General features: G+C 37.8%; 1 protein-coding gene across 11 annotated transcripts in view; it reads left to right on the forward strand.

Annotated features, from left to right (window-relative positions):
* The window catches only part of IDE (insulin degrading enzyme), a 100562-nt gene that overhangs the window by 47693 nt on the left and 26431 nt on the right, over positions 1-26438 (forward strand). For all 11 annotated transcript variants that reach the window (XM_001501035.7, XM_005602365.4, XM_070262197.1 and 8 more), the window contains exons 5-13: positions 7847-7969; positions 10210-10322; positions 11027-11189; positions 11861-11953; positions 12394-12485; positions 13464-13544; positions 15101-15204; positions 22939-23041; positions 25229-25351. In XM_001501035.7, coding sequence (XP_001501085.3) covers positions 7847-7969; positions 10210-10322; positions 11027-11189; positions 11861-11953; positions 12394-12485; positions 13464-13544; positions 15101-15204; positions 22939-23041; positions 25229-25351 — 995 coding nt within the window. The remainder of the gene's footprint in view (positions 1-7846; positions 7970-10209; positions 10323-11026; positions 11190-11860; positions 11954-12393; positions 12486-13463; positions 13545-15100; positions 15205-22938; positions 23042-25228; positions 25352-26438) is intronic.

The following is a 26438-nucleotide window of genomic DNA, read 5'->3' on the forward strand; positions in this document are numbered from 1 at the left end:
TTTGAAAGTTGTTTTCATAGATAGTCTGTGCTAAGTCTGTCTCCACACATATGTCTTCATTAAATCCTTGTATGATTCTCCTAGCCTCAGACTTCAACCAGGAATCCCACCTCCATTAGCATATTCCCAAGTGGTTTAAAATTTGGCCTCTAAAGTTGGACACTACTGGGTTTGACTGCTCTCCCAGTGGCCAGCTGAGAGACTCTGGGCAAGTTTCTCAACTTCTGTAAGCCTGTTTCCTCCCATGTCAGGTTGATGTGAGAATTAAAGGAGGTTGTGCATGTGAAGTAGTTAGCAAAAAGTGTGGCCATAATAGTGCTCAATAACTGATAGTAGCCTTTATAATAATGATATAATAGCAGATTGGTAGCTGTGAAAGACATAGAAACTTTGAAAAGGTCCTTGTCATGAAGGGTGAGGTGGCCAGTCACAGGCTGCTTGAAGAGCCAGTGGGTTTGATGAACTGATTATGGGGCAGTATGTTATTAGAGAAGTGTCATTCTCTTCTTGAACTGAACCCATGGTTGGTGTCCACATTGGCTTTTTCCCTTCATGTATCATTCACATACACCTTTAGTTTTAGGTCCATAGTTCCTGATAATTTGGATGTCTTTTCTCTGCCCTGTTGCCTTTTTTTTTCCTTTGCCTTTACATGGAATAAAAACAGGAGCAATTGAATTTTTAAGGGTAGTTTGGAACAGGAAAGGATAAAACTTAATTCTCGTTATTCTTTAGTGATGTGTTTCTCGTGAACATAACCCCACAGTCACCATGGGAGCAACTGGGTTTAGTCAGCTGGGAAGGAAATAAAAGGAAGTCAAGATGTGGGTGAGGGAAACAGAACAGGTGGAATGAAAGGCGAAGTGGGAGGGCACGTGGAAATAGAGGGTGGTGCTGCATTTCAGATGTGGGTGACGTTTTTCTTACTTCATTGTTTACTCTAGGATGCTTTGTAGCATGGGCTGTAGGATTATAAGAGTCTGAGTAGGTTGTTATAAGTGAGGCCAAATGATCTCTCTTTCTCTCTCAATTGACAAGTATTTTTTTAAAGTCCCCCGACATGTAAAATGCCTTAGAAAATGTGAAGAAGTATAATCGATGTCTTTGCATTCAGGGTGCTTATAGTTTAGTTGGAGAGGCAAGGCAAACCCAGGATTTCGTTGAAGTATAATCTCAAGTTTGATTTTTCAGGATCTTTATTTCTTTCTCTTCCTCCTCCTTCTTGCTAATTTTTATTGAGTGCTGTGTTCAGCACTTTGCCGGGATTACTTAATTCTCACAATATCTCCAATAGGTACGTGCTCTTATTATTTCCATCTTACAGATGAGTAAACTAAGGCTTAAGAGAAGGTAATTAAGTTGCTTGGGGTCACTCAGCTTTTAAGTGCTGGAGCCAGGATCTGAACCCAGATCTGGTGCTTTTAACCACTGTTCTATTCTGCCTGCTTTAGGGTTGCCAGAATTAAATTCTCTGGGATCTCAGAGGAGTTGCAAATTGAATTCTCCTGAAGGGTGGTTAGGATTTTCTTAAGCAGAAGGAAGAGCCAGATTGCATCTTTGGGAATGTAATTTAACATATTCCTCTGTCCTCTGTATCTCCACAAATTGGCAATTGGATATAGAGGTTTGATCATCAGATTCATGTTTGACTTTTCTTGGACAAGGCTTCATAGGTGCTCATGTGTTCTTCCATCAGGGGCGCATAATGTCTAGTTTTCTATTTATGATGTTGCAACCATTGATCTTCGATGCATCACCTGTCTAATTCTAATTCTGTTATTCCTTCTCATATTGATTAGCTTGACTACTGCTAAAAAAAGAAAATCTCTTCTACTATCTGGCTACCCAGTGGTACAGTTATTATAGGAAAGGCAGGACAAATGTTTGACTCATTCCCTTCATTTACCAGTTTTCAAAATATTGAGTTGGTTCCCTAGCATCCATGAATGATGACTAATTTTTTTTTTTTAGTATCACGATCAACTCATGGATATAAAAATATTTAATGTTTCAGCCTACTTAGTCATTTATTATTCCCTAAATTTTTCCATGGATTTTGTTATTGTCTTTTTTGTTTTTTCTTTGCTAGGAAATGTGTCAATGGAAAACTAGAAATTTACTGAAAGCTAGAACTGGATTAATCAACTGTACATGCCTTATGGCATTTAAGAGGTTTTCACTTCAATTCCTTCTCTCTCATAACTCACATCTTGTACTTGCATGTACTTACCTAGCTGTAAAAGAGTTGTCCTTTCTAATTTTATAGGAAAATTCTTAATCTCAAAAAGCTTTAGTCTCTTCCAGGATTTTTAGAAGATTGATACAGTGAGAAGAAAGAGTTTTTTTTTTTAAAAGAGCATTTTTTTAAAAATATTTTATTTTATTTTTTTCTTTTTCTCCCCAAAGCCCCCCGATACGTAGTTGTATATTCCTTGTTGGGGGTCCTTCTAGTTGTGGCATGTGGGATGCTGCCTCAGCGTGGTTTGATGAGCAGTGCCATGTCCACGCGCAGGCTTCGAACCAACAAAACACTGGGCCACCTGCAGCAGAGAGCACGAACTTAACCACTCAGCCACGGGGCCAGCCCCAAGAAAGAGATTTTTTTTTAAAAAGTTCGTAATAATTCCAAGTAACTAACCGCATATGTATTAATCTAACCTTAGGAATCTTGGGTTTTCAGAGAACGTTTAAGATTTTTCAGGGTTATGACTATCAAGTTGACTTTTCTCTGAGAACCTTATCGGACATGCAGTTGGAGACAGCTCTAGTTTCTTAAACAGATTTCTAAAACTTCACCCTCACTCCTTCCCACAGAGTGTAAGAAATATATAGCTGGCTTCAGAATTTTCCCAGAAAATAAATTCTATTTCCTTGAAAATTAGCATTCTTATACATTAGTATTGTTTGTAAATGTTTTTTAAAAAATAGAATTTAAAGTAGGTGTTAGTATGGAAATATAAAATAGCATTTACTGAACTTTACAATTTACAAAACCTTCCTCATATCCATTATCACTTTCTTAAGCTTCTCAACAACCCAAGTTCGTATTAAGTGCTTATTATCTGATAGATGCTGCACCGAGCCATAGCACAGATTATTCGTTTAATCCTCACAGTGGTCCTGTGAGTTGGTTCTCTTATTATTCTTATTTACAAATAAGGAAACTGGGGCTCGGAGAGGTGAAGAAGCTCACCTGTGTCTCACAGCTAGGAAAGGAAGGGGTCAGGAGGTGAGCCCTTGCTCTGAACAACGGGGCGTGTATCCATATTACCCCTATTTTACAGATAAGATAAACGACCCCTTGGAGATATTTGGAGACTTTTCCAAGGTTGCGTGATAGAGTCAGGACAAGAAATCCTGAAACTCCCAACTGCCAAGCCACTGCTCTCTCTCTCTCTGCTCTTTCCCGGCAGGCCCAGAGTGGAAGGGCCCCAGCAGGCCAGCACCCCGACACCCTCAGTCTCCTGCTGGAGCTGACTCTAATGGTGACAGAGCCAGAAAGGCAGGATTCACGATTTTGGTAGCATTTTAATTTGTTGTAAATAATCCAGCTGAGTTAGAACTAAATTACGGCACTTAGGTGTCTAGAGACTACACTGGTGTTTGTTATCCCAGCCATATTCACATTTCCTCCACACGTGGATTCTTAGGCAGAGGAAAGTCACCTGGACCATTTACTGAGCTAGCTTTCCTACTTCAGCCCACAGTTTTTATGATACACTCAGAAGCCAGAAGTCCCTCCCACAATTCAAATCATAGCATTAGTAGCTGCTGTTTATTGTGTGTTTGTTTTCTGCGATATGTCAAGTATAGTGTTAAATACTTTAACATTTTTTATAAATTTATTATTTGTTGTCAAAGAGATAGGTAGAAAAGCATTTGTCAGATCATTCTCTACACACTACTTGAAAAAACAGAACATTACAAATATAGTTTGAGCATCTGATGTAACTTCTCCAATTGCGTTTTCCTCCCTACCTGAGAGAGAACCACTATCTTCAGTTTGGTGATTATCGTTCCCATGCTGCTGCTTTTTTTTGCTGAGGAAGATTAGCCCTGAGCTAACATCTGTGCCAGTCTTTCTCTACTTTATATGTCAGTTGCTGCTACAGCATGGCTGGTGAGTGGTGTAGGTCCACACCTGGGATCTGAACCCACAAACCCAGGCCACCAAAGCGGAGCATGCCAAACTTAACCACTACACCGCAGGGCCGGCCCCTCCATGCTTCTTTATAAAAGCATTGCTAGTCATGTATTTATCTCTAAGCAACATATTGTATCGTTTTTTAAGCTGCATAAAAATGGTATTTTATTGTGAGTGATCTCTGCCACTGGTAGCTTTTCCTTCAATGTTATGTTGTTTGTAAGAGTTATCCTTATTGGTGAGTGTACCTCTGATAAATTTTTTATTTTTATTTTTGCTGCTATTTGAAAACTTCATTGAATGCATGTACCATTATTTATCTATTTTCCTATTAAGGAAACAGTGCTGCTATCTGTGAGCATTCTCCTACGTGTTTCCTTGTACACAGAGTTCTCTAGGGTACTGGGAGTGGAATTACTGAGTTATAGTAGGCTATGTACATCTTCAGATTCAGCAGATATGCCAGACTGTTTCCTCTGGTGGTTGGTTCAATAACACTCTCTCATGCAGCGTCTGAGTTCTCATTTCTCCACACCCTAAACAGCACTTGGTGTCATCAGACTTTCTGTTCTATTTATTGGATGCTAAATATTAGTCTTATGCGTTTTCAAGTGTATTTTTTTTCTCTAATTTGATGTGAGCCTACCACTGTCAAGGTAGGAGATTGAGCCTAAGAGAATTAGTAAAGTAACTTGTTCAAGGTCATGCCACCAGAAGATGGATAGTGTGGATGGCTCTGCCAATACCAATGCCAGTGCCTGTTCCTCTGCACCTCCCTACCTGGGGATCCTGGCGCTGACAGTAACAGAGTCCACTCAGTAATTTAAGGACTGATTTTGGAATTCCATGCTTTATGTCCTACTTTTCCTTTCATTTCCTCATCTAGCTGTTTCTTGAGAACTTCCACCAGCTAGCTTTCCTGTTTTTAGAAAACTCTTTTAAAGGATTTGTTATAAAAGGGTTAGTAAACTGAATAGCAAGCCTGACTCTTCTGCCCATTTGTATCTAGTATCCATGTTTCTCTGTCATGTATTGAGAGCTGACTATCCTGACCCCAGGAGAGTCATAGGGGAGAACCTTTTTTTCTTTCTAATACAGGAGCTTCTAAGGATACGCAACTGCCATTCTTGGCTGTGTTCCCAAATGGACCACAGTTTCCTTCTGTCATCATGTATTAGGAGGACTGAAAACATCTAGGCAGCAAAGAAATGAATAGGTAGATTCATAGAATAGTATCTATTTGCGGCTATAAGCTACTTTCAGAACAAAAGTGATTGAGCCTCTGTTTAGCAGTTTGACCAGAGATCCAGTATCATTAGAGTTTTGTAGCTTAGGTGAACCAGGTTGCTGTTGACGGTGGTTCTTTTAGCTCATTTTCCTTTTAAGTTTTTGTTGAAGTATAGTAAATATATAGAAATGTGTGTGTGGCTCGTATAAATTGTTGTTTTTACTTTTCCTGCTATTTGAAGAATCAGCTGAATGAATGAATGAATGTATTTCTATTATTTATGTATGATTTTGAATTTTCAAAAACTGAGCACACCATGGAACCAGCACCAGGTCAAGAAATCAAACATTGCCAGCACCTCACTAGTCCTCTTTGTATCCCTTTGTAGTCACTATCCACCCAGCCAAGGGTAACCTCTGTTCTGACTTCTCATACCCAGATTAGTTTTGCCTGCTTTTATGCTTTATTAAATGAAATGATACAATGTATACTCTTTTTGTGTCTGTCTTCTCTCATTCAACCTTAAAGTTGTGAAGTTCATCCATACTATTGCATATAAACAGTGGATTATTCATTCTCTTTGCTGTGTAGTATTCTGTTGTAGTCCTTTGGCTCATTTTAATATAGTGTTGTCATTATTTTGCCAGTGATCCATGTTTTAGTGTGTTTAGGGTCTGTCCCTGCCTTATCTCTGTGTTTTAAAATAGACCTAAAGATAAAGGGTAGGGATTAGAATGGTAAGGTATTCAGATATATTAAAATCAAAGCAGAATGAACTATGGCCGGTCAACCTGAAAGAATTTGAAGTTCTAGATGAAGGTCATAGTCTTGGTCTTTGTAAGTTTGGATTTGAGATTTTTGTTTAGCCAGAATATTGACCAGATTGTGAATAGCCAAATCAGATCACATTTAGACTAAAAATCTCATTTCTATCTAACACATTTATAGTCTGTTGAAATCAAACTTAATTTCTCCACTTTGGTGTCCCGGTGTGTCGATCTTGGTTCACAAATTATAGGAATCGGAGCCTGTCGGTATAAATGACTAAGGAGGCGATGAAGACTAGTCCCTCTGGAACTGAGGCTTTTAGAATCTTCATTTAGTAGAAAAGGGAGGCACCATCAATATTCAGGTTTCACTTTAATATGAGATATGAGAGAACTTCAAATCATTACCCAGCAAAAAGCTGTTTTTTTTTTTTTTTTTCCTGAGGAGCTGGGACTCTGGGTACCTTTAAGAGCACCTGAATCCCTCAGGTAGAGTGAGGGCATGTGTCAGGACCCCAGGTAGGGCAGATCTGGAATTTAACTGGATCTTTCATGAGAAACTGAGGACTAGTTAAGAACCTGGAAACTTGACTGACAGGCTAGTGCTAGTGAATATGAGTACATTTGATTGCTTTGTTACCAGAAAAAGGTTAATGAGTACTTGCTAGGCTCTTTTCTTGCACACACTCTCCACTAGACCTGTTGATTCAAACCTTCTGGGCCGTGAATGCTCAGGGTGCCATGCAGCTCTACAAGGCTGATGACTGGGTCTGAGAACGCCATCTGGTGCCTCTCTCTAGATAGCCAGTTTAGTGAAAGTGACTCTCCCAGTGCCGGTTCATCGGCCGTTATAATAACCCAAGGCGGAAAAAACCACATCAGGAGTATGTTCTGTCACAGTTTCATCTCTTCAGATGAAAGACAGGAGCCCATTTAGTAGTGTAAGCAGGAACAATAATTAAAGTTATATATACTAGGATTTTAGGGTATTTTTAGTCAAGATACCATTTTTGGAGAGACATCAATTATTGAAATTCCATCTCCCTGTCTGTAAATTGCAAGATCTTTATTAGAAAGGTAATACTTAGAGAGTTTGACTATTTGCGTTTGACATGCATATTTTTTCCTAATGGAATTAGTTATTAAATTTCATAAGAGATCTCATAGTGGTATACTATATTCATCACTTGAGACTTATAAAAATAGCATTGCATCCTATTTTTACCAGTGTAGATCAAATCCATGAGAATTCACATCACAAATTTAATGCTTCAGCCAGGAATAGTACATTTCTTTCTGCAAGTAACTTGGCAAGTTCCAAAAAGATCCCTCAGTGACTATGTTCAATTAATTATGGAGCACTTAGGGAATTGAAAATTAAAGTAAATGTGAATGGAGGCCATGTGGATCTCATTTTGTCTTGTAAGAGCTCATAATACCTACTATCTTATAAGGATTTTAAGAAGTATAATGTTTATAAAGCAATCTAAGTTCCTGAGGGAGAACTCTCTAGTTTAAAATGTTACTAGTTTGTACTATACTGTCCTGTTTGTCCACCTTACATTCAGACATACTCCACTAGTCATTATGTGGGTTAGTTTGAACTCTGTTTTGTAAGTTCACCTTAGAGCAATGTCAGTAATAATTACAAACCTGTAAAGTCCACATAATTTGCTTTTTCTGAGAAATATTTTTCCTCTCTTTCAGGTAACAAATATACTCTAGAGACCAGACCAAACCAAGAAGGCATTGATGTAAGACAAGAGCTATTGAAATTCCATTCTACTTATTATTCATCCAACTTAATGGCTATTTGTGTTTTAGGTCGAGGTAAGAAACCTTAAAATTTTTTCATAGAATTGGATAATGTAAGTTTTCCGTTTTGGCTCTTTCAAAGTGTTGGAAGAAGGATATAAGATGGAGCCTTTTATCTGATCAGAGGCTTTTGAAAATGATCTCCTTACTGGAGAATATGTGGAGAGGTTTGTTTTTAACTCCCTGTGTTCTAAAAAGCTTAGGAGATTTTAAATGGAGACCTGAGGAAAATATAAATTAACAGTAGGTGCTCTAAGCTTGTAAAAATAAGGAAAGGAAGTATAAAGGGAAAGATTGACAGTTGTGACCTTAAAACAGTTCAAAAAAATGGGAAAAAAATTAAACGGCAAATGATTAGCTGGGAAATCTCTTTGGAATATAAACAAGGTTTGATTTTTAAAATGCAAATTAACTAATGACAATATATTGTTTCCCCCTATTAAATAACCTTAATTTTGTTTTTGGTTTTAAGAAGTGCCCATTATGGAGGAGAGGTAGTCTTCTGTATTAGTGATGTATACAATTTACACAATTGGTCCACGCTTTCTGGAAGGCTGTTTAACAAGATGCATCATCCTTAAAAAATACACTTTTATTTCTAGAAATGCAGTCTAAGGAAGTAATCAGAGTGGTTCAAACAGGTGATGTACAAGGATGTTTCTGTCAGTGTAGTATTTATTAGTGAAAAGTTAGAAATAATCTAAATGTTCATTAATAGGAGATTAGTTAAATAGTGATGTTATAGTTATATAATAGAGTGTCTTATAGAAAATAACATCCCTTCTCCCTCTTTCTATTTTCCTATCTGCTTTATTTTTCTTTATAATATTTGTTACCACCTGAAATACTAAATATTTGTTTATCGTTGTCTGCTGTACCAGAATGTAAGTTACTTGAGAATAAAAGCTGTTTTGTTTACTTTTTTGTCCCTAGTGCCTGGGTTAGTGCTTCATACATCACAGGTACTTGGTAAATAAATATCGAATGAATAAACAATTTTATTAAATTATTATTTAATAGAAATTATTATTAAATAGAAAACAAGCACTCTATAAAAACACTATGTGCTATATGATCCCATTTGGGGATTTATAAAAAATTCTAATAGACATAAATGGGAGACATATGACAAAGTAGGAAAACATATACCAGAAATGTAATAATGTGGTACAGTAGTTAAGAACTCATGCTCTAGAGTTCCGACAGCTTGGGTTTGAATTCTTTTTTTTGAGGAAGATTAGCCCTGAGCTAACTACTGCCAGTCCTCCTCTTTTTGCTGAGGAAGCCTGGCCCTGAGCTAACAACCGTGCCCACCTTCCTCTACTTTATACGTGGGATGCCTACCACAGCATGGTGTGCCAAGCTGTGCCATGTCGGCACCCGGGATCCGAACCAGCAAACCCCGGGCTGCCAAGAAGCGGAATGTGCGAACTTAACCACTGCACCACCGGGCCAGCCCCGGGTTCAAATTCTAAATATACCACCTACTCAGTTGTGTGGCTGTGAGCTGATAACAAAGTTACTTCAGTTCTCTGAACTTCAGTTTTTGCATTTGTAAAATGGTCATGGTACCTCATACTTGTTGTGGGGTTTAATCGAGATAATGCAGAAAAAGTATTTAGCATAGTGCGTGGCATGTAGCAAATACTGCGTGAATGGTAGCTACTCCTAGAATCTCATAATCATGGGGTTATGGACGACTTTTGTTTTCTTCTTTTTGCTTTTGTTTTCCTTTTTTCTGCTATTGGCAGATGTTACTTTTGTAGTTAGGAAATAAACAACTAAATATATTTTAACCTGGAATAGGAACCAGGATATAAGAGGGTAATGAAGAAAGTATACTCTGTAACCCAGTGTACCTTCCACAGGTAGGCGGGTCCAGAGTGTTAAATATCGCTGATGTTTAGAGCCTAGTCCCCTTACATTCAAGTCTTTAATCCATCTCGAGTTGATTTTTGTGCATGGTGTAAGGGAATGGTCTACTTTCATTCTTTTGCATGTAGCTGTCCAGTTTTCCCAACACCATTTATTGAAGAGACTCTCCTTTCGTTTTAATACACCTGAGACTTTTCAGGAGATCCTAAGGGTATTTTTTTTTTCCAGCTTTACTGAGATATAATTGGCAGCGTTGTGTAAGTTTAAGGTATACAATATGGTGATTTTATGTATGTATGTATGATCCTAAGCTTTTAAATACTACCCATTATATGTTATAATTAGTTTAAGTTCTGTATTCATTGTCTGTTTTCTTGTAGAATCTTTAGATGACCTGACTGATCTGGTGGTAAAGTTATTTTCTGAAGTAGAGAACAAAAATGTCCCATTGCCAGAATTTCCTGAACACCCTTTCCAAGAAGAACATCTTAAAGTAAGTGCATGTATTTCTAGTATTTTTTTTTAATTTATGGATATAATAGATGCTTAGTTTATCAAAAAGTAGATGAGGGCCAGCCTCAGTGGCACAGTAATTTGGCATGCTCCACTTCAGCACCTCGAGTTTGATTCCTAGGTGCAGACCTGCACCACTCGTCTGTCAGTGGCCATGCTGTGGTGGCGGGTCACATAGGAAGATTGGCAGCAGATGTTAGCATAGGGTGAATCAGCCTCGGCCAAAAAAAGTAGATGAAAAATTCTGGAGGTTTCATTATTTATATAGTTTTTAATATTTGTCTGGATAATTAAATAAATTTCACATTTATTAGGGCATGTATCACCAAAAAGATGTCAATATGTTCTGATTTTTGCATGCTAAAAGTAGTTTTAGTAGCTACAGCCTTGGCAGACTGTAGAAGCTATTTTATCCAGTGCCAGAAGGCAAGCCTCCAGAATTTTTAGCTGCATGGTCTGGGGACCAAACATGGACTGCATACCAACTGTAATGAAATTCCACTACGAGTGAGCCTGGTTCATTTCTTTCTTTGTGGTCAGCATGATTTTCTCTGGCAATTGATTCTCTCCTGAATTTGGGATTCTTCTGTGAAAATCTGTATCCTTCATAGTTTGTAAACATTTTATTCCGTAGGAGTGGTATATAGCTAATCTTTTGTGATTTGTTTGGTATTTTTCCCCCAGCAACTTTACAAAATAGTACCCATTAAGGATATTAGGAATCTTTATGTGACATTTCCCATACCTGACCTTCAGAAATACTACAAATCAAATCCTGGTCATTATCTTGGTCATCTCATTGGGCACGAAGGTCCTGGGAGTCTGTTATCAGAACTTAAATCAAAGGGTAAGTCTGTTGGGCACCAGCTTCTGAGCGTAGTACTTCAGCATAACTTCTTACTCTGGCTCTCATTTTCTCCTAAATATTTTCCTGTGAAGGAACATTTTCAAATGTTTAGGATTTATGGGAGAGTGAGGCGGTAGTTGTTAGTGTGGCTTTGTTTTTCGCTTTAGGTTTTTTTTTTTTCATAGTTTGCTAGACCCTTCAGTATTGAGAATTGAAGGTTAGATATTTCAAAAGATATTATGGTGTATGTTTTAAACAGGTTGAGATTAGAAAGTAAAAGCTTACATTGGGTATTCTTTACCGTCTCTGTGACATGTCTGCACATCAATTTCCCTGTTCGTACCTGCCAAACAAGAGGGTGTGTTAGATCAAACAGATGCTGTCCAAGGCCCCTCTCACCTCAGACCCTGCTGTTACATAACACGTAAGCACAGGACTCTACTCTTGATTTGGGAACTGATTTGAGGAGTCCCGAGGAGAGCTCCCAACCCAAAAAGTCCCTTGAATCTTCCTCAGTATCTGAAACTGCTTTTCCGAACTGATTTTTTTTGGTCTTTTCTGCAAGAGGTCCATTCTCATCTCTTGGGAACATATGGTATGAAGTTTTTTTAATTCCTTGTCTTAAAAGAAGCCACACGTGCAATCATGCTGGTTTCTTTTTAATGTTACAGGCTGGGTAAATACTCTTGTTGGTGGACAGAAGGAAGGAGCCCGAGGTTTTATGTTTTTTATCATTAATGTGGACTTGACTGAGGAAGGATTATGTAAGTATTGACTTTTTGGTTTTTGAATGAAAATTGACTTCTCCTTATTTACTTTTTTTAACTTCTATGTGCTGTGGATCTGTTTTATGTTGTAAAGCTATTAAACACTTTAATTCATACAATTTATTTGTTATTTTTTTCATGTGTAACTTGGCCTTCATTTCATGGATGATTTTCCCTCCTCAATAACTGATCCTTATGTTACACTTGTAAAATGTGTACTTGGCTTTTTATTTGCTCATTTACTCCCCAAAGCCCCTTCTGTCACATATCCCAGAACCTGGAGGGCCATGTGTGTGGGACCCTAAAACCAGTCTCAGGGAGATGAGAACTCCATTTCTAGGAGGGACCATCTTCTGCTTACCTGACTTTAGGAGCTAGGAGCGAGCTTTGAAGGATTCGAGGACTGAATGGTTTTTAAGTGTGCCCCTTTTTTCCAGTACACGTTGAAGATATAATTTTGCACATGTTTCAATACATTCAGAAGTTACGTGCAGAAGGACCTCAAGAATGGGTTTTCCAAGAGTGCAAGGTAATTTTGTTTCACCAAAATTTTTCTTAAGGAAATTTTTCAAACGACAAACATATGTGAATTAATTTAAATTTGAACCCCAGTGAAACTTTGAAAGTTTTTTTTCCTGATCTAAACTCTAAAATTTTGCAATGCATACTACCTTTAGTTAAGGGTTAGTTGTGCTAGTCTGATTGGCTCCCTGGGGCACAAGGAAGGGTTAAGGCATCACGTAGCCTTTTTTAGGAGGGAGAAGGGAAGAAATCGGATTGCTTTCTATGCCTCAGAAGAAAGCCAGCAGTTTCTGGAGCTTGTGTCTATCAGGGCTTACTTTACCCTCTGCCTGAAGCTGCTTGAGTTCTGTCATTTTCTGGTGATAAAAATTTGTAGTAAAACTACAAAAAAAAATTTGTAGCAAACTCTCAAAGAAAATATGATTGTGTTCTTAAAAGTGATTTTATTGTTATGTGTAGAAAAGCCTGGCTCTCTCTCTCTCTTTTTTTTTTGCATAGAGCAAAACATCTTTGTTTTCTAAAATTCTAAAGGCTTCTTTTAAAGGATTTTTTAAAGTATGTACCTTTTATTTAAGGCCTATCGATATTCTGAAATGTATTTTAGGATGAGAGATCCTCTTTACCTAGATAAAAGTTTAAAGATGTAATCTCTGCTTGTGAAACTTACAGCAATAACTTCTAGTTTGGGTGCACTTCTCTGAATGGGTCAACAAAGTCATCATCTGTGCAACTGTTGGATCTCACAAGGTTCCTCTACAGTTTTCCTAATTCTTTGGCTACTAGTTTCAATAATTTAGGCTATAGAATTGTATTCTATATTTGTTATTTTCATTCATATTATATACATTTTTAAATCAAGCATAGCCATTTTTTCAGAAAGTGTGATAGTTAAATATGGAGTAGAAAGTCTATAGTGCAAAGCAAACACTAAAAAAATATAAACAATAGATAATTTGTATCTAATTGGATTAACTTTCCATTTTAGGACTTGAATGCTGTCGCTTTTAGGTTTAAAGATAAAGAGAGGCCAAGGGGCTATACTTCTAAGATTGCAGGAATATTGCATGTAAGTTTGTTGTTATTTTACTGTTTACGTTGGTGTATGAAGTATTTCAGTGATCTTGAATACGTTATTTTCAGTGCTACACAAATGATAAAAATTGAAGCTGCAGTATAAAATTTTAGACTTTGTAGCAACCAAATAAACTTTGATGTCAAGCTATGCTTAAAAAATCTTAATTTTCATCATCCTAAAAATTATCATCTGTAATATTTTTCATTACATGGGCATTTTGCTTACTAGCTTTAAATATTTTTCAATTCTACAATGTGTCAAGTGCTACTTATGTGAAAGCTATAGATCATCCACTTTTCTCCATTTCCATTGCTAACGCCCTACTATGAGCTGCCATCATTTCTTGCCTGGACTACCATCATAGTCTCTTACCTGGGTTCCCTGTTTTCCTTCTTGTCCCCCACTGTAGTTTATTCTTTCAGCTTCAGTGATCTTTTGAAAACCAAAATCAGATTGTTTCACTCCTCTGTGTCAAATGCTTCAATGGTTTCCCATCAGAGTTGGCATAAAATCCAGAATTTTGCCTTGGCCTACAAGGTGATCTGGCCCCAGCCTCTCTCTCATGTCTCTCTGACCATATTCCATACCACTCTCCAACCTGCCTCTCCCATTTCCATTCCCCTCCAGCAGTACTGGCTGTCTGCCTAGTCTTCAAGCATTGAATTTATTCTTCCCTCTCAGTCTCTGTTACATTTCCTGTTTTCTCTAGCTGGAACACTCTCTGGTCTTTACATGGCCAGATTCTTCTTATCATTTGGGTATCCACTCAGATGTCTCTTCCTCAGAGAGACCTTCCCTGCCCTCCTGGTCATGCCCCTGCCCCTTTTTAATTTTCTTCATAGCACCTGTCACTGTGAAGATATTTGTTTATTGTCCGCCTCCCTCTCAATTAGGATGTGAGCTCCTTAGAGAGCAAGGACATCATCTGTCTTATCTACCATTGTATTCTTAGCAGCATCTAGAACACTGCCTGGCACAGGGTAGGTGTTCATTAAATAGTTGTTGAATGAATGAATCAGTCTGTCTCAGTGCATTGGAAGTTGCTCTTACTAAAAAGCGTCTTCTACATTATTTTTCTTCACTAGCCAAAAATGTCATTTTTTTCTCCACGACAGATTTCTAAATGCTTGTCTGATTTTATTCATAGATATTTGAGAAGAGATTCTGTTTGTAAAAGTGTGTGTACTTTATATGAAGAATTCTATAGGTGTCAGCATTTAACCATCAGATTTTTTTTGTTAACAAGTGCTTAGTTTTTAACTAGAAATATTACTCACATTTTTCCCTGAAAAACTGTGATTTTGCTCTCTATAATGTAAGTGTATTTGGTGATTAACTGCAAAATCATCCCACAGTATGAAACTGCTTAAAGCATGGAGGAAAGAGAAAAGATTCAGAAATTTTTCCAGTGGGAAAAATTTCGAAGGGAAAGAGGAGGTGTAAAATAATGGATTTATGTGTCAGAGCTCTGTTTGCTTTAATAAATTAGACTCTCTAGTAGCCTTGCACATTTTATTTATTTACTTATTTATTTTCCTTTTAAAAAGTATTATCCCCTAGAAGAAGTCCTCACAGCTGAGTATTTACTGGAAGAATTTAGACCCGATTTAATAGAGATGGTTCTCGATAAACTCAGACCAGAAAATGTCCGGTGAGTCACTCTACAGATTTTACTGTTATATACTAAAATTTTCAATAATGATTAGAATCTGAAAATTTGAAATTGTGAGTAAAATACTTTTAAACTTCTTATCAAGCATGATTACAGAAATAGAGAGGATAGTATAATGAAGCAATACCAAACTTCAACAGTCAGTACCTGACCAGGCTTTTTGATCTTTGCTCACCCCTCTTCACTTATCCTCTCTCCACTCTGAATTATTCTGAGGCAATATCTCTAAAACGTGAAGACTTTTTCTTTTATATTATTATAATTTCATTATCATGAATAAACTATAAAAATATATTATCTTAACTTTGCTTCATTCTTACTCAGATGCCCAAGGTATCAGCTCACCTACCTGGTTTTATAAGCAAGTGAGGACACTGCCTTTTTAATAAGTAGAAGAAAGGATTACGTCTCAGAATGCTTCTGACGGAGCAGTGGTTAACCAGGAGATAGGTCAAAAATTGGACGAGCTCTTACGGTAACAGAAGTATTCCTGTCAGAGAAGGGTCAGCCCTAAACAGCTTGTGAGCTACCACATGATATTTCTGCCTTAAAATTGAATTTCATCTATATTTTCTAAAGTTAAATAATAGAAGGAATATACTTTATTAGCACATATTCTGCTTTTTTAATTTTTCTCTGTCAAGCACATATTTCCAAAATTCTCCTGGGAACTTGGCAGTTGAGTAAATATGGTTTTGGAACAGTTGCTTTATGAATAAAATCAACAATCTGTAGGACTTTTTGAGGAAAAAAAATCCTTTTGACAGAACTGTTCTACCAAAGTCTTTTTCCTGGTTATCATTGTTTGAACTTTTCCAGACATAAACTGGCAACAAACAATGGGAAGAGTAAATTAAAAGAAGTATTATTGGTGGCTACAAAAATCTATATGTGTGGTAAATCGACATATAACTATACTTACACATTGTACCCATGCCAATTTCCTAGTTTTGATATTGTACTATAATTACGTAAAATGTAACATTGAGGGAAACTGGATGAAGAGTACACAGGATCTCACTGTACTATTTTTGCAACTTCCTGTGAATTTATAATTATTTCAAATTTAAAAATTTTTTAATTATTTATAATAGCAACAAAAACATAAAATACTTAGGAATGAATTTAACCAGAGATAAAAAAAACCTGTAGACAAAAAACTACAAAACAGTGCCAAGAGAAATTAAAGACCTTGTTCATAGGTTAGGAAACTCAATATTATTAAGATGTCGGCTCTCTCCAATGTGACTTACAGACTGAGTGTAATCACAATCAAAATCCTGGTAGGCTGTTTTTTCTTTTAGAAATTGGTAAGCTGACTCCAAAATTCATATGGTTATACAAAGGACTTAAGACTAGCCAGAACAGTCTTACATAAAAAAAACAAAAGTTGAAGGACTTAAACTACCGGATCTTAGGACTTACTATAAAGCTACAGTAATTAAGACATTGCAGTATTGGCATAAGAAGAGACAAAAAAATCAGTAGAATAGATAAGAGTCCAGAAATAGGCCCACCACATATATGGTCAATTAATTCCTTTTTTTTTTGGTAAAAAATGCATAACATAAAATTTACCATCTTAACCATTTTTAAGTGTACAATTCAGTAGTGTTAAGTGTATTTGTTTGTTGTGAGACAGATCTCCAGAACTTTTCATCTTGTAAAAGTGAAACTATACCCATTAAACAACAACTCTTCCCCACTCCCTACCCCCCCCATCATCCCCTGGTAACCACCATTTTACTTTCTGTTTCTGTGAATTTGACTACTGAGATACCTAATAGAAGTGGAATCGTACTTGTCTTTATTTCACTTAACATAATATCCTTAAGGTTCATCAATGTTGTAGCATGTGACAGAATTTCTTTCCTTCTTAGTGCTGAATGATACTCCATTGTGTGTATATACCACTTTTCTATATCCATTCATCCTTGGTCAACTGATTTTTTTGACAAAGGCACCAACATAATTATACTGGGAAAGGAAAGTCTTTCCAACAAATGGTGCTCTTCCACTAGCTGCATAGCCATATGGGAAAAGATGAAATTTGATCTTTACCTTACATCTTTCACGGAAATTAATTTGAGATAGATCATAGACCTAGGTGTAAAAGCTAAAACTGTAAAACTTGTAGAAGAAAACATAGGAAAATAAAAACCTTGAAATAGGCAAAGATTTTTTAGAACATAAAAAGCAGTAACTATTAAAGAAAAAACATTGATAAATTATACTTCATCAAGACTGAAAACTTCTGTTCATAAGGTGATTTGTGCATTTGCTTACATGATTAAGATACGTGGAAGAAAAGTACTCAGAACACACAGTAAATCATTTTAGGCTTTTATATTCTGAAAAAAAATCGACCTAAATCCTGTTGAATTTTATTCTATCTCTTCTAAAAACAAAACCACCTATCAACACAAGGAGAAACAGCTTTAAACTTAATAATAGAACTCACTAGACAATTGTTAAGATTCCTTCCAGTGACTAGTTGTGTGTGGTTTTGTCACCTACTAGTCATGAGATCTTGGACAGATCGCTTTTTTCTTCAACCAGTGTTTATTGAATAACTAATGTGAAAGCTCAGAATTCGTCACCCTGCAAAGGGGACATGTGAAAAGTTTTTATATAATGTCATGCACACTGCCTCTCATTTAATATTTCCTTGAAACTTGCCCATCTGCAATATGGTGATAGTACTTTATCTTTTTATCTGATGCAAAATGATTTAGCAAAATTGAAAAGTGTTGTACAAGTACAAGGTAATGCTATTTAAGATTATATCACATATTAAGGATAAGCTTTTTTGGTAAGAAAAACGATGATTTAAATTATGTTCATACAATTCTTGCTGCCAGTGATTTGACCTAGCAACACTTTGTAGGAGTGAATTTGCGGGAGCATTCATTTTACTTTTGTTTAAATTGTCTGTTTCTAAATTTGATATCTTATGCAGTTAGAGTTGAGAACTTCTTTTTCTGTCTGCCCTCACCTTTAAAGAAGAAGTGCTGCTTCTCTGTAGGATTGGTTTCTGTGGCTGGTATAATTGTAGCTGTGGCAGATCGGTGCTACAGTGCAGAACAGTCTGGGATCATAGTGCCAGCTACCAGGCCAGACTGGGGTTGCTCACGGATTAGAATACTTTCTTTGATACCTACTGAGACAAGTTTAACTTGCAACCAAGTAGGAAAATAAACAGGAAAATCCTTCAGGATGAGAGGAACCTTAAAGGTCATTTAATCCAACCTCTGTCAGGTATATATCCCTTCTGCAGTATCTCCAACAAGTAGTTACCAGCTTAAAGCCCTCCAACGATGGGGAGCTCATTAAATGCATAGGTGGTCAGTTCCATTTTTGCCAGTCCTAATTGTTAGGAAGTTCTTTTGAATGTTGAGACTTAATTTACCTGTTACTACTCTGTCAGCAGCATCAACCTGCCTCCTTCGATCCTATCATTTGGTGCCCATTTCACTGTATTAAACCTACAAATACAGCTGTAGGTTGCCGCATGCCTTGCTTAAGTCATAAGTAAATCCATTCGTTTAGGAGGAGTTATTCTTGGTGAATCCATGCTGGTCCTAATGATAACTGTCTTCTTGTCTAAATGTTTGACAGTCTGACAGTCGACTGTAGAATTTTGTCAGGGGTCAAGGCCTAATCCACTGGTTCTTCGTTTTTAGGTTATACTCCTTTCCCTTTCTGAAAATCAGAGCGATTGCCCATCTCCAGTCATCTAACTCTTCTGTCCTCCACTAGTTCTAAAAGGTGACGGGCAGTGATCCTACTAGGACGTGTTAGTTGCCCAAGCATCAGAGAATGTTACTCATCTGTGTTGGAGTATGAGTTCATTTGAATCACTTGGCTGGCTCACTCACCCATCCTGGGCGTCAGTTCCCTTCTTTCGTTGTTTGGTCTACCTTTGCAGTTTAAAGACCTATGCCTCTGTCAAAGACAGTGTAAATTAGAGATCCGTAGTCCTGTCGTTTGCTGACTTGAGATGGGCATATCACATTTTGCTTTGGGTCATGTGTCGTATTGGATTCTGAGTTCCTCTGGGTAGGAACTGTTTTTATCTTTCCGAGAATTCAGGCTGGTAAGGGCTCAGTAAAAGTTGATTGAATACTGTAAGCTTTTAGCCTAAAATTTCTTGATTCCTTCTTACTTTAAGAAACCCTTCAAAAAAAATGTTTTTAGCATTTTTCATAAACTTGAATTTCTTCAGCACTTTAGCTTTCCTATCACTGTTCTTTAAGCTTGATTTTGAGTCTCGTCAGTAGATTTTTTTGCATCTTCTTTCTTCTTTTGTGTGTATCTTTTAAAAATATGATTTAATATCATGGTATTGTAGAATTCTACTAGTGGAAAGATAGAGTTCATCTAGTTTGAATCCCTATTTAAAAAGTCATGAAACTGAAGCCGAGAGACTTGCCTAATTTAGAGCTTAACTGTGATTTTGGCCAGATCTCAAAGAAAGTGAGTCACGGTATCGACCAGAATCCAAGTGTCTGATGCCAGGTCTGTGCCCTGTCCACTAATTCTGTTTTAATTCATCACAATTACCAATGAAGCCTCTCCTCATTCTTGGGCATCTTCCCCCTTTTCTCTCTCGGAGATTCTTTGCAAAAGTCTTGTAAGAATTCATTTCTTGGGAACCTCTTGCCTTTTAATGTCTGTAGTCAGTATACTTACTGTTTCTGAATGAATTCCATCCGGCTCCAACAGCTATTCATTCCCGTGAGCATTTCTCAATGGCTGACCTGAAGTCAACAGTCAGCATGCATCCTAACCCACAGTTTCTTTTTCTCACTGTTTTAAGTTTCAGTGTGAGAAAAAAAGTTCATTTTCTCTTATTTCTAAGGATCATGTCAGTACCATATCAGCAGCCAATTCTTTGTGGACAGAAAGTAAAGAATAGCATTGCCACATACGTACACATGTACACACACATTTAAGAAAAAACTCATCAAGACTACTTTTTTAGTATAATTAGATTTCCAGCTGATTGCCTAAGAGGCTATAATATCTGTGCCAGTTTCTTTCAACTGCCTGCAGTTAAATATGCTGCAGCTGTCTGTGGTGTGCTGCAATTATCGTGCCTTGTCTTTTCTTCTCTCCTAATTCAAGTGCTCTTGTGTTTCCCCATTCTGGTTCATAGATTTCTCCATAGGTTTGACATGTGTTTACTTTGTCTCTATTGTTATTCTCCTTCTCTACCTTTTATAATTTATTTTTTAATACATACTGTTCCATTGTATATTTCAATTTTGAATTCCTCAGTGTTACACTAACTCTTGGTCTCCAAAAGTCTCTCTTTTTGTTAGGCCAATATTTGATATTTCATAGTTTGAGGAGCTATGTTTATCTACTTCATATTTACTTCCTTATGATAACATTTCAGATGTTACCCATACACTTTACTTTGGTCTGTAACTATCTAAATCCCTTAGGATCGTACCTGACAATCTCCCTTCTTCCCCACCTTTTTAAACCTGAGCATTACTGGACAGCCTCCAGTGTCTGCTGCTTTCTGTCATATAGTGGTCCTCCAAAACATTTGTCACCTTTCCCTGAGATTTTTCACGTTCCCTCTCAGAATTCACTTTAAAATTTTCTTGTTTCAAAGGGCAAGTCCACTGCCAAATGAATGCTTCAGTCTTCACAAGTTGTAATCAGTCCCTTGCCCATTATTCTGATGCATGGGGTGTCATTCAGGTAAACCAAAGCCATCTATGTAACAGACTTTCCCAAAATCAAGTGTCTCATGGAAGACAAGGTGGGAATGCCGCCTCTCTACCAGGTTATTCCACTTCCTAACACATTTTTCAGAGGTCCCCTTGAGAATCAAGCTGTTCATTCTTTGAGAAGTCAGCAAGAGTGGAAGCAATTTCTAGGACTGAGTCTTAGCAGGCTCTGTCATGTATTGAATGAATGACCTTAAGAAACAACACATACCCTTCAGGTGGCCATGTGAGTTCTATACACACTCTACACATATTTCTCAAAAGGGATTCTCAGACTGCCAACATGCATCACTTCTGGACATGATAACTGTTTCATCTGTTAAGCCCTGTGAGTCCTCTCTGTGTTTCTGTAGTACACATTCTTTTTTTTTTTGAGGAAGATTAGCCTTAAGCTAACATCTGCCGCCAATCCTTCTCTTTTTGCTGAGGGAGACTGGCCCTGAGCTAACATCCGTGCCCATCTTCCTCTACTTTATATGTGGGATGCCTGCCATAGCATGGCTTGACAAGGAGTGTGTAGTTCCACACCCGAGATCTGAACCAGCGAACCCCGGGCTGCCAAAGCACAATGTGTGCACTTAACTGCTGCACCACCGGGCCGGCCCCTGTAGTACACATTCTTATTTAGCGTGTTTTCTAGAACTGGTAGTGGTCAGTGACAATTAGGCCAGAGCAGGAACACCTTGAGCTGGAAGGTTAGTCAGTCAAACTGATAGATGAGTCATATTGTTTATGATATCTACCCTAAAGCAGGTGATAACACCAAGTCCAGTTAGCCAGGTGGGATATTTTGTCTTGAATAAATAAGAAATAGACAGTGGTTCAGACAGTCAGGCATTGAAGTTGGGGAGGTCCACCGAGGAGCAGGCATTTGGAACACAGGGATTAGGATTCTGCAAATGGATGGGTGTTCAGTAGTGGGGAGTTTGGTTGCAAGTACTGGGCTTTCAGCTGTGAGGCCAACATTCAGAGGCTATAACCAAATCTCTGGGAGGACAGGTGAGAATAAGGAGGAAGAGACGTGGACCTAGTTATTTGAATTGGGAGAAGTGAAGCCGTACAACGGGACTGACTTTATGGCAAGCTATCCAAGCTGTTGGCCTAGCACTCTACTATCCACAAGATTCAAAATGGAATTGGTCCCAGCCTGTGGGCTTGAGTAGTCTGCTGATGGGAGTGTAATGATTCCAACTTTGATCATGAAAAGGCAGCAGCGGCAGAAATGTCCCTGACGATCCTCCACAGGGACAGGAGTTTCATTGGTGCAGAGCGTCTTTTGCTCCTCTACTTGTAATCTTTCGTTCACTTATCTTTTGACATCATTTTACCTCCCTTCCAATTTCTCTCCTGGGCTGTTTCTACTATGCCATCAAAGAAAGTTTTTAATGAACCAGAAGACAGAGAGCCCCCTCTTGGTCTTGCCCTCTTCTCTAGCAGCAGGAAGGCCAATGGACATGTAGTAGAGAGAGCTGATGGTAGTCTCTGGCAGGAAAAAAACAGAGCACAAACTTAGCAAGTAATAATATAAGTGTTTTTGGTTTTGGATCTCTGGATGAACGAACTAGTTTTCTTAGCCATTTGTGTTAACCCTGAGCCTGAGCGTTTCCTGGGAGGGAGTACTTTGTTTTGCCGTTTTAAGGACTATTTTTTCAACTGAACTTATTCCATTTTTTCCCTAGCTACTCTTCTTTTAAAATTTCAGTCAATAGCATACCCACAAGAGTCTTTCCTGCAAGCACTTTTTCACATTAAAAATGATGAGCTGTAACCAAAGGATAACAGAGACTCTGATCAGAAACCTCTATATATCCGTTGCCTGTTTCAGCTAACTTAAAGGACTTGCTGTATATTATAGGCCCAATTCATTCTTGGGTGTTGTTTACATTTTCATGAGTAAGGTTCTATAAATTTATGTATACAACATGAGTTTATAGATTTTTGTTTGTTTGTTTTTTCCATCTATCTCTAGGGTTGCAGTAGTTTCCAAATCTTTTGAGGGAAAAACGGATTGCACGGAAGAGTGGTATGGAACCCAGTACAGACAAGAAGCTATACCAGATGAGGTCATTAAGGTAGAGTCAACGCATCTATGAATAAGCCTAATGTGTGAGGGACACAGAAGGACTCGAGCTCCCTAGATCAGCCCACTCACAGCCCTGAGTGTGGAGGATGATGGCCCAGTGCTGTCTGTACCTTCCTGAGTGGAGTGAACAAGGAGATAGAGAGCTGGAGCTTAGGTTTATGCATGAAGAAATGCCACTATGGCCACTTTCTCATGTTCTGTGATACCAGCAGGGCTGTAAAGCAGACTCCCATCCCCATGCAGTCAAAGATCATTAAAGTCCAAATACACGGAAGAGCAAAGGCACCGAGACAGGCAGGAGAGATGGGAGTAGACAGCATGAAAGCCTGATGCAGGGGCTCCAGAGAGCGCACGATCTTGCTGTGAACACAGGTGGAGAGAAGTCTCTGGAATTCCATACTGTCTTCACTTTACGAAGCACTGTATTTTATGCCTCATATTGTATCATTGTTCTTTTTGTCAACACAGGAGAATTAGGATTTGTTTCAAAACGAATATGTTTAAGGATTGGCACCTGGGCTAACAACTGTTGCCAATCTTTTTTTTTTTTTTTCTGCTATATCTCCCCAAAGCCCCCCTGTACACAGTCGTATATCTTAGTTGCAGGTCCTTCTAGTTGTGGGATGTGGGACGCCGCCTCAGCGTGGCCTGATGAGCGGTGCCATGTCCGTGCCCAGGATCCGAACCCTGGGCCACCGCAGTGGAGTGCACAAACTTAACCACTCGGCCATGGAGCCGGCCCCACGAATATCTTTAGATAGTGTTACTCCATTCATCAGTAGTCAAGATTTTGTTTGTGAGTCTTATCTACTTGTTTAGCACTTTTTCTTTTTTGGTTCTCATTGGCTGTGTAGCTTTGAGATTGTGTCGTTTATTCATGGGAAGACACCAGAAAGCCTTGCTCTGACTAGATTCTAGTTAAACTCAAGTAATGGACATTTCTTAAATGTACTTGTGTTATCACAAAACAGAAAAAAAAAAAAGAAATAGTTTAAGAAAGAAAATCATTACTGATACTTCTGACATACACAGCACAGAAGGAGATCACTGGAACCCTTTAGCTTGTGAAAATATCCATCTTGCTAAACTGTGACGAAAGCTCATCTCCCATGAATTAGTGCTGGGTCTGAACTAATCCTAAAACAAGAGAGAACCCCTGTTCACCAAACTCTGACCATGACACACCTGCCCTGGTGGGAATTTTTTAAAAACAAATTTGACTGGGAGCTCAGCAGTGAAATTACTTACTAAGTGTTTACCAGTCTCTACTATTCAGCCATTATGGAGACTTAAGTTGCTGCTTATAAATAATATGGCCAAGATCCCCACCATCCCACTGCCAAAGGACACAAATGCAGGGACGAAAATAGAACAGAAGCTACAAAGCTGTGCCACATCATCTGGAGACCAAATTACTGAACCCCAGATTACTGGCAGACAGTTGCTTTTATTTTTTTTTAAATAATGAAAAGTCTTATAAATTAAAATTCAACAATCAATGGCTTGTGGTCTGTCCCGCTTAGCTTTTGGAACGAGGCCACGGAACAGATCCAGCCTGCAGGTTGTCTCAACCCTGTCCCACAATCCAGACTTAAGTTTCAACTTTGTCCTTAACCTTGTACTCGAATTACTGGTTCACTTGAGAGTTCACGTGGTCATCTGGGAGAGGTGTGGGCCAGGCCTGAAGAAGAAAGACTGAAGTGAAAGAAGCCCCCTTTAACCTAGCTTTCAGGCTACATGCTAGTAACGCAATATAGCTGGAAGTTCAGCTCATATAAATGACCTGTAGTTTAGCAGTTGTGGGAATGTGTCCCTGTACAGATTATTCTCCACCTTTAAAGAGCTAGAGGGAACATGATCTTCATCCGGACCTGTTAGCCTCTCAGTGTCCCACAGTCTCAGATTGTTCCTTCACCTCAGCTGGTCACTTTGGAGATGTGTAAAGAGGAAAGATAGATAAGTAAAAAAACTTGATTCGTACTAGAGACTCCAACTCAAGTTTCATGAAAAGTCATCAATAGATCTTGGGAGTAGCCTCTTTATATATGATGGAAAAGAATGCTGTGTGACATTTATCCCCTTAATATTTGCGTGGATAGTAAGCAGAGTGACTATTTTAAACTCTTGAATCAAACTCTAATTGCTTTTGTGTGTGTGTTTCTTATTATTTATCCAGAAATGGCAAAATGCTGACCTGAATGGGAAATTTAAACTTCCAACAAAGAATGAATTTATCCCTACGAATTTTGAGATTTTATCATTAGAAAAAGAAGCGACACCATACCCTTCTCTTATTAAGGTAACTTGTTAGAATCGGTGATTTTAAGTTTAGGGGACAGACCTGTTACATGGAAGGGACCAGAGAGATGATTTCTTACATTTGGTACTATGTTGATTTGAGGGGCTCACATCCTAAGAGGTGACGAAAGTTGCGGGGAGAATAGCTATAGAAATATTAGAAGGCTATAAATGTTAAAGCAAACAAACAAACAAAACTACTGTAAACAATGTAGAATCTAGGGAATTATTTTCTTTGCAGAAAAAAAATAGTAAGTCTGGACTGTAACCACAAATCTATTAAGATAGTGGCCTCTTTTCCATATTCACTGAAGACCCAGTAAGGAAGTAATTTTATGCTGCATCATGAAAGGTAGAGATAAGAAAGAATCTCTAAAGCCTGGAAGAGAGCATATCCAATGAAAGCTGTTGGATTTCTTGCCTTTAAAAACAATTCTCGTTTTGACAGGGTGATTATATGAAGTTAATGGAGTTATAAGCCAGTGAGAAGATGATTGAAAAGTGTTTTTTTGCTTTTCCCTTTGTCATAATGTTCTTTTCATGTCATTATTTCACATCTTGGGTAAATTGTGTAGAAAAATGAGTCAAATTATTACAGCATATCCTCTTTTTAAACTCTAAAACTAACTCTTTCCAAACTCTTCACCATACATTTACATCTTTCTTGCTTTTTATTTTCTTCAAATGACCTAACATTCAGATTAACTCAATGAGACAAGAATTGGTGTTTAGGAACATGAAATTTAGTTTATCTAAGGCAACTAATTATTAATGAGACAACCATTTTTCTTTAAAAATGATATTTTAACAAGTTACAGGTTTGGTTATTCAAAGAGAAAGATTTTTACCTCTCTTACTGTGTGTTTGTTGATTGTTTTAAATAGGCTTCCTCAGAATAAGCCAAGGAGAACATTAAACCATTGATATCTCTTGTCAGAGTTTCAGGTGGTTTCAAGTGAACATCTAAGGCTATTTTAATATAGTAGGAGTGAAGTGGAGAGACAAGGTAGTGACTTATTTGTTCATCCTTGACTGTCTTAGTTGTCCATTGCTGTGTAAAAAATTACTCCAAAATTTAGCAGCTTAAG

The sequence above is a fragment of the Equus caballus genome, chromosome 1, assembly GCF_041296265.1.
Source record: "Equus caballus isolate H_3958 breed thoroughbred chromosome 1, TB-T2T, whole genome shotgun sequence".
In the NCBI taxonomy this organism is placed as follows: Eukaryota; Metazoa; Chordata; class Mammalia; order Perissodactyla; family Equidae; genus Equus; species Equus caballus.